Here is a 12,718-nt window from a genome sequence, read left to right as displayed (position 1 = left end):
TGCCGGGGTAGCAACTTGATGGACTTCATAGACACAGAAGGTCTGGCTGTCATCAACGATGGATCTGCAACTTACATCCGCGGCACTACCTACGAAAGTTGCTTAGACCTCACTATTGTATCTCAGGGCCTCCTGCCCTTAGTCAACTGGTGTTTGGACATAGAAACGCATGGGAGCGATCATATACCAGCATATGTGCAGATGAAGTGTTTTGTGCAATCAACTGCATCTGCTGTACGCTGCACTGATTGCTCCACATTCTCTACATCTGTCGAAGAGTACTGCCGGGACATCACTTCACCATCTGATATAGAAGACATTATTGTATCATCAGTGCAGAAGACAACTTAGTTCATCAGTGCACCTACATCCAGAACGGCGATTGATATTGAATATGAACGGCTTCGAGCGATCCGTCGTAGAGCGGAAAGGAAGGTTAGGCGAACTGAATCGCCATTAGATCTGGTCTTATGTCGATGAGCTCAATGAAAAATACGGCGTCACCTTCAAAAAATGGGAAAACAACGGTGGAGGACCTTCTGTTCGTCTCTGGATCCTCGAAAGCCACTTTCTAGAATCTGGCAGATAGTACGCAGCCTTCGTGCCCCTCCTCAGCAAAAACATCCTTTCCGTGCTCTAGCACTTCACGGATCTCTGACAGAAGTGCAGGTTGCCGAAGACTTCTGTAAGAGAGTCACCCGTACCGATGTTTCAGCATGTCCAACATTGGATCGACCCGTGCTACCTCCTAAAGATGATCGTCTTGACCTTCCTTTCACGATGCCGGAATCGGAAGCGGCACTTGCTGCGTCGAGACGATCTTCTGCCCCTGGACCTCACGGTATTTCATATACTGCTCTGTGTCACCTTGGGATGGAAGGTCGGAAAGTCCTGCTATCATACTATAACGCCACTTGGTCATCCAGTACAGACCCGAAGCAGTGGAAAACCAGCCGTTTGGTGGCCCTCCTAAAGCCAGGAAAATCGCCTTACGAAATGTCATCTTACCGGCCAGTAGCTTTAGCTAGCTGTGTCGGTAAGGTGATGGAACGGATGGTGCTCACTATATTAGAATGGTTCATGGAAAAGAATGAGCTTTATCCTGGAATGATGACCGGATTTAGACGTGGCCGGTCTGCAATAGATGGGGTCATTGATCTCGTGTCCAGGATCGAACACGAAAAAAAGTGATACCGACTTGTAGGAGCAGTTTTCTTAGACATAAAAGGAGCTTATGACAATGTACTGCACGAATGTACTGCATGGCCACCCTGTATACACAATGCCTCAAGACCTCGAGCGTACCGGAATCTTGGAAGAACGCTAACATAATCCTAATCCATAAGAAAGGCGACGCCAAAGACTTGAAAAATTATAGACCGATCAGCTTACTGTCCGTTGCCTACAAAGTATTTACTAAGGTAATTGCAAATAGAATCCGGAACACCTTAGAGTTCCGTCAACCAAAGGACCAGGCAGGATTCCGTAAAGGCTACTCAACAATAGATCATATTCACACTATCAATCAGGTGATAGAGAAATGTGCGGAATATAACCAACCATTATATATAGCTTTCATTGATTACGAGAAAGCGTTTGATTCAGTCGAAACCTCAGCAGTCATGGAGGCATTGCGGAATCAGGGTGTAGACGAGCCGTATGTAAAAATACTGAAAGATATCTATAGCGGCTCCACAGCCACTGTACTCCTCCATAAAGAAAGCAACAAAATCCCAATAAAGAAAGGCGTCAGGCAGGGAGATACGATCTCTCCAATGCTATTCACAGCGTGTTTACAGGAGGTATTCAGAGACCTGGATTGGGAAGAATTGGGGATAAGAGTAAATGGAGAATACCTTAGTAACTTGCGCTTCGCTGATGATATTGCCTTGCTTAGTAACTCAGGGGACCAACTGCAATGCATGCTCACTGATCTGGAGAGGCAGAGCAGAAGGGTGGGACTAAAAATGAATCTGCAGAAAACTAAAGTAATGTTTAACAGTCTCGGAAGGGAACAGCAGTTTACGATAGGTAGCGAGGCACTGGAAGTGGTAAGAGAATACATCTACTTAGGACAGGTAGTGACTGCTGATCCAGATCATGAGAGTGAAATAATCAGAAGAATAAGAATGGGCTGGGGTGCGTTTGGCAGGCATTCGCAGATCATGAACAGCAGGTTGCCATTATCCCTCAAGAGAAAAGTGTATAACAGCTGTGTCTTACCAGTACTCACGTACGGGGCAGAAACCTGGAGGCTTACGAAAAGGGTTCTACTTAAATTGAGGACGACGCAACGAGCTATGGAAAGAAGAATGATAGGTGTAACGTTAAGGGATAAGAAAAGAGCAGATTGGGTGAGGGAACAAACGCGCGTTAATGACATCTTAGTTGAAATCAAGAAAAAGAAATGGGCATGGGCAGGACATGTAATGAGGAGGGAAGATAACCGATGGTCATTAAGGGTTACGGACTGGATTCCGAGGGAAGGGAAGCGTAGCAGGGGGCGACAGAAAGTTAGGTGGGCAGATGAGATAAGGAAGTTTGGAGGGTCAACATGGCCACAATTAGTACATGACCGGGGTAGTTGGAGAAGTATGGGAGAGGCCTTTGCCCTGCAGTGGGCGTAATCAGGCTGATGATGATGATGATGATGATGACTGCACGAAGCCATTCTTGATGCCCTCAGTAATTTAGGCATCGGCGGCCGTCTCTACATGTGGATTGAAAATTACCTAGATGGTCGTACAGTCTTCATGTCCACGAATGATGGCGAAACGACAAGACACGCTGTGGTCCGTGGAGTGCCTGAAGGAGGAGTTTCCAGCCCGCCTCTTTTCAATGTTGCCCTTATTGGCCTTGCGGAAATAATTCCTGATACAGTACGCATCAGTACCTACGCAGACGACATGGGCATCCGCAGTCACGCGACCGCAAATTCGTGCCAGGTTGCAGTGAGCTGTTTCTTTAACGTCTCAGTACCTGCAGTGCCAAGGACTGCAACTGGCCCCAAACAAGTGCACTGCGATAGCGTTCACACGGAAGCTTATGTGTTGGTATCCAATTATGATCAATGGAAATGCCATCCCATATGTCACCCACCACAAATACCTCAGCGTTGTCATTTACCGCGGTGTTTCATGGTCGAAACATGTGGCAATGTTAAAGAAACAATTAACTGGGCTTGCTCAAGTTTTTCGCTTTCTGGCCGGTATGAAGTGGGGTCCATCTGAGCATTCGCTACTCCGGGGCTGTACCAGGCTCTCTACGTCGGATACATTCGGTATAGTCTGCCAGATTTATCAAGTATGAGCCCGTCATGTTTGCGCAGCTGGAAAGTGCCCAGGCACAGATGCAGAAAACATGTCTCGGTGTTCCACGTTGCCCCTCAACCAACGGAACAATTGAGGAGGCTCGCGTCACCCCTTTACCTGCCTATCTACGATGCGAACCTCTTCGAGTATTCCTGCGACTGCTTTGCCGTCATGGATGCCATCCCTTATCGACATTACCTGATATACGGCCGGACTCCACTTTTTCAAGAGCCGTTAAATGCCAACAATCTGCGATACCAGCATACTTTGCCCCGGCTGACCTTCCAAATATGTCCCCATGGGTAATGTCCAAAATACAGGTACGTCTATCTATTCCCGGAATTTCTAAAAAATCGCGAATACTTACCGTCGGCCTCAGACGTTTACCACTTGAATATATGTCGAAAGAATATGACTCCTCGGTGATAGTGTATACAGACGGATCGGTCTCGTCGTATGCGTCTGATGCGGCTTTCGTCGTGCCTGCGCATCAAGTCATTCGATGGTTTCGTCTGCATAACAAGACGACTACAACATCTACGGAACTAGTGGCAATCAGGGAGGCCGTTCAATATATTTCGCGACAGCCTCCTCAAATATGGACCGTCTTCAGCGACGCAAACTCGGCTCTTCAACTACTTAGAGTGGTGTTGAAAGAAAGCGCTTACAGAGTGTTGGCTCTTCAAACTGCCGAGCTCTGCACTTTAGCGCAAGAAAACGGCCACCACATCACATTTCAGTGGATTCCCAGTCACTGTGGTATACAGGGCAACGAACTGGCCGACGCCGAAGCGAAGAAAGCGCTCGTAGAACGAGAGTCACTGCTTTCAATTCCTTTTTCAAGAGCGGACGCCAACTGTCTCCTCTCCAGTGTCATCCGAAAATTGACAGCAAAGCACTGGGACAATCCGGATAATCGCCACAGACGACTCCAGAAATTGGACCCTACCATGAATTTCAGGCTACCACCGAAAATTCAACGAACCTGTGCCAGTCTTCTGCACAGACTAAGGCTGCGGATAGCACTTGCGCGCGGATACATGCACCTCATGCGACGCACCGAGTCTGCACACTGTGAGGTGTGTAATGTGACTGAGACTATAGTTCATGTGCTTTGTGATTGCCCTAAGTACGTGGAAGAGCGTGAAAGGTTGGACAACGACCTTACGAGTCTTCACAGCGCAGCGTTGTCGGAGGATGTTATTCTAGGCCCTTGGCCAGATGCTCAATCGAGGCATTACTGAACTTTTTAAAAATTACGTGCCTGGATTGCAGACTTTGAGCATGCCAAATTGCTTGCGATATGTTCTACATCTTTCTTCTATCGTCATCGTCACCCATCATGCACCTCTTTCTTTCCCTCTTCCCCTTCCCCCAATGCCGTGTAGCTGGCTAGAGGAATATACCTCAGGCCGACCTCTCAGCATTTCGTATCATTAAACTTCTCTCTCTCTCTACTGTGTCACTGTAAGACATTGTGCCGATGCTCCAGTGCGATTACGAGGGAGCTTGGCTTCCTCTTTTCAGGTCTTTCATACTCCTCACTGGCGGGACCAGCGTCACTTGTGGGCCTGCACAATTTGCGTTACATGAAAGGGTATGGTCTACTTCCCGGTGAGCTTTCGCGTTTGTGCTTTTCGCTTAAGATTGTTATGGATTCACTAAAACATTCTGCTATCTGATGCCTGACAGGATGGTCTGCGTAACGTAAAACTGCAGTTATCCTGATATGGCAAAAAATTGCTGGAAATTCACTTTAAGGGCGCAGACCAAAAGCATTGGAGAGACGGTGTCAGTGCCCCTGTATATAATACTCCACGAATGACGATTAAAGTTCCCATACTTAAACCGATATCCATCCGTGCATTCGCTTATGAACTGGTGCTTCTGTGGAAGACTCTGCAACAACCGTGGTTCTCGGGCAGCAAAAGCGGCCGGAAGAGGAGTCACTTGCGCCTGTTTGTCGTAATCGAGAGGACAATAAGCCTTCTTACCTATTGATTTCTACCAGAAGTAAATATTTGACAATTATAAACAGGGAATTTCCGAGCTGAATACGAATCCAGTGGCAAAATTTATTTGATCCGTTTTCGAAGTTTGGAACTATGAAACACCTATTTTTTAAAGAAAGCCTATCAGGACTCAGTTATAATTGTCAAAAACATAATTGTAGCAATATCGATAGATGAGCTTCACATCAAAAGTGACGGAAGAGAAGCGGCTTCAGAAATTCAAATTATAGACTGATGTCATTATACAAGCCATTGCGCCTGCGCCCTAAACTCTTATTATTGTGTCCTTATTGTGTTTGAAATATCTTGTTGTTAACCTCCCCCCCCCCTCCTATGTAAGGCCCATAAGGGCATTTGGGGCATTTAAACAAAGAAAATTACGCCCTTTGGGCCGTTTCTTGCAACACAACAATAATCGTCATCGGTCTTGTCTGCATTTCCTTCCTTTAACGCTGCGAGCCCTGTACTTCCAAGTCACAAACGGCATGCGCGTTATCAACATGATGGAGCATTCTCGACAGGAAAGTAGCAAGCGCAGCGTTTTCAAGAAAGAGAACGCAAGCATGACATTGTGATTATTGTGTGGCAAGATACGACGCAAAGGCTGTACCTTCGCTTTATAGTGGGTATGCTTCATAATGTGCATTCCCTGATCATTGCTTTTGATTCACCGCTTTATACATTACAACGGCACTGCGTCAATGGCCGCGGGCGCATAGACAGGGCTCTTGAAGCGATGAGTGACTGTTTTCACTTTTCAGATGAAGTCAAGCTGTGCGCAGCAATGAACGCAAATGTTTCGCGCAAACGCAACACAAAGGCATCTTGAACTAGACGCCGTGTTTAATGTCAATAAAAAGTCAATAGAAAGCGAGATGTACGATCGCTTGCCGCTAGCCCTCCTGATGCTTACAAGCAACCAAACCTTTTGAAACTGGCACGACTGGGCGCTATTCACAGCAGAGTCCAGTGCTCTAGGAGCTGTAAATTACGTTTAGTGCTCTTTTCCCAGATGCAATGATCCTGGTTGTAACCTACTGTGATAGGAAACGTTTTTATTTAACCTACGCGCCGAACGAGTTCCATTTGCCACGGCTACGCAACCTATATAGCTGAGTTCCCGAACAGCTGACTGACTTCGTGCTATACGGTATTTAGGCTGAACGACTGCAGAATCAGAAAATGGAACGAAATAAGACGCTACCGCACTCAAAATTTGGCGATAATTGTCGCCAAACGAAGGTAGCGCCGTTGAGGGTAGCCATAGGGGCTTGTTGGTACGCCATATCTTATTTTGTTGTAGCGCAAACTGAACAACGACAGCAGAAAGCTACATGTGACACACACAGAGGTAAGTTTCAACAGATTTATTTCCCTTTCTTGTCGCTATATATATACCCTTGCTACGTCATACAGCACGTGTAAAAGTTCTGAAAAATGAACAAAGAAATAAACTGGGAAGCTTTTTTACTTACATATTCACAGACATGTACACGTTAAGCGCGAACAAAGGCAATTGAGCTCTTTTGAAGATAATGAAATAGAAGGTTTGAAAGTTAGCGCTGTTTGTGCCAGATGCGCCTTTCTGCTGTCCTTGTTCAGCTTGCGTTACAACAAAATAAGAAGGTAGCGTCACCCACGCGGGAAGGGAAAAAAAAACTTTTTCTATAGAGCAGGCGACGTCAGCTGCTTATCGTGGCAAATGCTTGTTAAATGCGCCAGCTGATTCTAATTTCCGCAATCATTAGCGAGTTCACTTCCTGTAGCTCTTGAATGCACTACCCGCCAAAGCAGCAGCCAAAGCAGCAGTGATAGAGCAAAGCACAACACTTGGAGACCCTTACCTGCGCACCTGGTCGTCTTGCCAGTCGCGGGCGCACGTTGTCCTCATGTAGACGCTCGAGGAGACGTCGGCGAGCCGCACGTTTCGACAAGACATGACGGGCCGCGCATCCCTCAACGGGCTGCCAATGCAGCAGGAGCCGTAGTCGAAGCACGAAGGCTCGCAGTCGCAGCTGGGCCTCGCGAAGCGAGTCGCATTGCCAGAGACGTGCTGCCGCGGCGGCCACTGGCTGTGGTTGCCAGGCTTTGGACACGACATGTACTTAGCACAGCTCAAGTTGTATGCTCCACTGAGGAAAGCGTCAACAGCCTTCGTCCCATGGTCTGTAGGTGCACCTTTGGCTCGTAGCATCTCGTTCGGACTTGAAGCGACGAGTGCGCGTAGCGCGGCGAAAATGAAAGCCAGGCCCAATGGTGACAACGCCACGGTACTCCTAACCGGCAACGTCGGCTTTGGCACTAAGCTGGCAAACATCGCAAATTCAAATGTTATTCACAACAGGGTGCATATTCAACTTGACGACGTGGTCACGAATGCCAACAAGATATTAAGAATTCAGCTACAGCTGTGAAATTAAGACAGCACTGCCCACATTACGACAGCTGGCGCTTCTTGGCCGCTTATCATGTCGGGCTTCCCGCATGGAAGTGCGATTTTTTCTTGACCCGCACGCGTGGTGAAGACTGTGCACTATTCTTTTTCATACTGGATGTTTTTTTTTATTATTATACGAAGCATTCACATGACGTCATGTACCTCGGTTTGTAGTCTTTTTCACAGCTTTCACCGCGATAACTGTGCAACAACATATTGATCTGGATTGCGCATGTACATAGTCCATGTACAGAATGTTTAGAAATCGCTTTTGGCAGATGGCATAACGCTATAGTACTTGAGCTAGAATGCTCAATGAGGCGGACCTTACATTCACGAATGATCAAAATCATAATCTGCTAAAAGCAAAGTAGGTTCACTAATTTTACCAATATTTTACGTGATGACACATATATAAATTTACGAATTGTAGCCGGTGAGTAGGTAAGGCGTACTTTTCAGAATGACACCACAGGATGACACGAACTTTCAGGGTGACAACAGTTTCAAGACATATATTCCCAAAATTTACGACTATATACGGCGCGTACCATAAATTTTTGCTCTTCAATGCGCCAAATAGCTTTTTGGTCGAAAGTACGTGAAACAGTGAATATTACAGCAAGTTTGATTGCGCTTATTCCTAAATATGTGCCCTTCCGAAATTCGTTCAAAATGGAAAGGCTTTCAAACTTCGGCGCAATTAATAAATGAACTGTATACCGCAAAGTTATTAGTTAAAAGCTTAAATAAAATTGTGTTTCCTGTTTCGTTAATCAATCCCGCCTATCTATTTCTTGTGCATGCATTGTCTACCCTTACAAAAATACAGATTAACATTACTTAGAACTTCTACCAACTTTCTGTTTACTTTACTGCCAGTCTATTTACATTTAAATTATAGTAACGTTTTTCATACACTGCCAAAACACTTCTTTCTTACTCTTGTATAAAGAATGTTTTCAATACACCGTTAAAACACCTCCTTTTTACTTTTCTATAAAGAATGTTTTAAATACACCGTTAAAATAGTTCCTCCTTACTTTTGTATAAATAATATCGTAAGTGCACCGTTAAAACTCTTCCTTTTTACTTTGTGCAAAGGATTCTTGAAGTACACCGTTAACATATCTTCTTCTAGCGTTTGTCTAAATAACTTTAGTACTCCGCCAAAAGGGTCGTTACTTTTGTGTAAGGAATGCTTCAGTATACAACATAAAAATATACTTTTTTTCTGAAGGACATGTATTCTCAGTACGTGAACAGCTCGTACTGTTTGCCGAAAAATATTTACAATGAAAAGTAACTTTTAAGTTTTTCGTAAATTTTTCTAACACACATTATTGCCGACATATGGCATGCTCGGGAATGAAGCTCTTTGTTTTAAATCACAGTTCCAATCCAAGTTCGTGGCGGATTGTTGAGCGAGTGCCACTAAAATGTTTAAAGAAATATGCTCGTAAGCGGTTAAAACTAGTATTTTTAAGGGTTCTACTGGACTACGTGAGCATGCGGTGACGTCGGCCCACTTTAGAAAAATTTGCTGGCGTTACACCACCTGACCCGTGTCATTGCGGGGAGTGCTATTCGAGCCACGCACCAGTTACACAGCTTTATCCCGGCCTTAGGGCTGGTTAATTAATGGCCGATTTAAACTTGAGTTGTGGCACCGCCCACTTGCCGCACGCGTGCGGTCGTGCGGAAAACTGCACAGTTCGCACACTGGCTCACAAATTTTTGCGTACACTGGCCTCGCACATGCAGTGTAAACCGAAATGTGCGTACCAGTCTGCGAAATGGGCAAATTTTGACTCGACCACATGCATGCGGGCAGGCGAGTGGTGTGGCGTGTGGCTCGAGCGTAAATCGGCCCTTTCCACACACTGCTATTGCAAGGCAACCAATTAGCTTTGCAACAAGACAATCAAGTAGGTGCATTCCGCGATTTAAATAGCACGCTCTAAGCTGGAACATATATGCACAGTAGCGTCCCGATATTTGTTCAAAAGAACAAAAATAGCCGAAACTTAGAGTAACACGGCGCTGGAACGTTGCCATTCAAATATCCAAAAGTCGGCAAAATACAGCGGTTGCTAAGTGAGAGCTAGTTTTGACCCGAGAAAGCGCACAGGTCGAATACAAAGAAAAAATTTTGGAAGTAACGCCTTTCTGTGAAAAAAGAATCAAATTATTGTTACTGTAAAAAAAAAAAAAGCTTTGTTCGCGTCTCTATGCGCACGCATTCTTCCCTGCCTCCTACTGACGGCTTCTGTACATTAAATGAAACGAATAGGACGTTGCCTCAAAGCGAAGGCAAAATAACTATGGCAGCTAATCTGCTTTTAGGCGCTGGTTGCTTGCTGTGTAAAAAAACTGATCGAAAAGGGACAATTTTGCACTCGCAATATTCAATGCTTGCGCTTCATAACACCGCGATAAAATTCTGAGCTCCGACAAAGGTTTGTGATGCCTTTACGACATTCGTAATAATGGCAATTCAGCTAACAAGATCCAGGATATCAACGGCCTTGCTTTTGCCGTGCTTCGGGCGTTCGAAAACCGGTAGCGTCATCGCCGCCACGCTTTGGAGATCTATTGAATTATAAAAATACTATTACAATAGATCCCAGCATTATTTTGCGCTGGCTCCATGAAGCAAATTTTTGCCTTTGAAAGTGACAAGTGCTAAAAGATGTTTTTGCGCAAAATAAAATACCCATATAATTTCCCTAGATGATCTCATTTTTCAATTTTTATTACATTTTGAAACAAGTCGATTTTCAGTACAATGATTGTCTCGAAATATAGAATTAAACACCTCCTACATGTACAAACAAATTTGACCGGCTGTCTTGTCAGGTTGTTTTTCAACCTAGGCCATCCCCTCCAGGGAACTGCACTCCTCCCTCTGAGGGCCGTTGCCGGAAGGGGTTGCGCACACAAAGACCCGCCGCAGCCGCCACCGAGAGGTGATGAATGCCTACGTGTCAGTCAACACTCGCAAGGTAGGGAGGGGGGATGCATGGTTCGGCGTAAAGGGGGCTTTAGCTCGGCTGTGGTCAAGGTGAAGGGGGTCCGTGGAAAGAATGTCGCATGCCTCTCTCGCGCATACCCACAAATTTCACAGTGGTCTGAGTCGAGGCAAGGAAGCAGACCATGCCCATTGCCATTAGTTCCTATGCGACATGGACGTGGTGACATCGGAGTGATGTAGGGCTTTGGTCGTGTATTGTAGCAGCAATCTAACTATTTTTGCTGCTGTTTATGCTTACGCAGTGTTGTGGCTGATTCATCAGTGCAAGCAAACCAGCAACGTGCTTGCGAAGCCCACGGCATTTCCTTCGTTACGTGACGTGAACATTTCTGCAACTTGTGTGCCAGCTGCGACGATGCAGTGTCGTGTGAAGTGATTTATATTGGCACTGTCCGTGGTTAACACTGCACAAGTAGCGAACAGCTGTTCCTCTGGACAGCACTGCGCCGAAGTTTTGTCTGTCTTCAAATTATAATAAAAGGTGCGTTCTTTCCATCATTTTCATAAACATATTGTTAGGATATCATCGAGAGATTCTCCAGAGACGAGCTGCCGCGAGAACGACGACGAAGTTGGTCTGAGTCCTTGGCGCGAACAAGGGGTCCGCCTGGCTGTATGGCTCCAGTGTTAATAGCCTGTAAATAGTCTCTTTCGTGTTTGTCTTTCCACACTTGACATTCTGGTGGAGGTTAGCGATCCCCGTCCTCGCCACGGAACTCCGAAGTGGTCGGTACATCGAGCGTGTCGTCATGCCTCGCGGTGACGAGCTCGCCTCTGCGACGACTTCGGCTTGTGCGACTGCTCCAATCATCACGGTTGCCCAACATCGCGACCCTGGTGTGTTTTCTGGCTTAGAGAGACAGGATGATGACGAATGGATCAAGCTCTATGAACATGCCAGCGCTAATAACAGGTGGGACCCAACCATTATGCTCGCCAATGTAATCTTTTATCTCGGCAGCACCCCACGCGTGTGGCAGCGAACGCATGATGACAAGATAACCAGTTGGGAGAGTTTCAAGGAAAAGCTACTAGAACTGTTCGGCGACCCCATTAGGCGCAAGTTTGCCGCGAGAAAGGCCCTTGGGTCTCGTGTTCAGACGTCAACAGAGCCATACGTTTCATATATCCTCAGCGTTTTGGCTCTATGCCGCAAAGCTGATGATACTGTCTGAAGCAAAGAAAGGGGCACATGTGCTTAAAGGCATCGTCGACGACGCTTTCAAGGTCTTTGTTTTCGGCAACATCTCGACTATCGATGCCATCATAACAGAATACCGTCACCTTGAACACACCACATCACGCGGCTACCCAACACTGCTGCTACGTCGACATGTGAGGGTCGACAACATCAGACCACCACCTGTGACGACGTAACCCATATTGTTCGCCGCGAGCTCGAGGCAGCATGCTCGCCTCCTTTCTCCGCGACGCCTCCCGATCCGCCAGCAACCATGGTTGCGATGATTCAGGCCTTCGCGAGATAGCGATTTGAGAACATGGCTCTAAACTCGGTGTGTTCAACGTCTCAACCCAGCGTTCCCCAGTTCTCTAGCGGCCCTCCTCGTCCCCGGCAGTCCTTTTCTGCCACATCTCGCCGCAACCCATCCGAATGGCGTACCCCTCATGAAAGGCCGATCTGCTTTTACTGCTGTCGCATTGGCAACGTCGCTCGTCACTGCTGCAACCGACTTCTTTAGGCGTTCAGCCATAGTGCCCACTGCTACGCTAAGATAACCTGCTTGTAATAGGCGCCGGACCTCTGCATTAAAACTGGCGCTCATTTTGTGCATGTAGGATCTGGTGAGAGAAGACTTAAGGCACGACATGGCAATTCCGTTTTTTACTACTCTTGAATGCTTGGATTGAAAATTTAACAACGGCTTCGAAGATGTTTGGGAGTAGTGCCAACAAACGTGATTTT

General features: G+C 46.3%; 1 protein-coding gene across 1 annotated transcript in view; it reads right to left on the bottom strand.

Moving 5' to 3' along the window:
- The window catches only part of LOC126523707 (uncharacterized), a 119,661-nt gene extending 111,181 nt beyond the window's left edge, over positions 1-8,480 (bottom strand). The window contains exon 1 of the mRNA XM_050172298.3: positions 7,168-8,480. Within this exon, the coding sequence (XP_050028255.2) occupies positions 7,168-7,640 (473 nt within the window). The 5' untranslated portion in view covers positions 7,641-8,480. The remainder of the gene's footprint in view (positions 1-7,167) is intronic.
- Positions 8,481-12,718: the final 4,238 nt, after the last annotated feature.

The sequence above is a fragment of the Dermacentor andersoni genome, chromosome 6 (genome assembly GCF_023375885.2).
Source record: "Dermacentor andersoni chromosome 6, qqDerAnde1_hic_scaffold, whole genome shotgun sequence".
NCBI classification, from domain to species: Eukaryota; Metazoa; Arthropoda; class Arachnida; order Ixodida; family Ixodidae; genus Dermacentor; species Dermacentor andersoni.
This window is presented reverse-complemented; position numbering and strand designations above follow the sequence as displayed.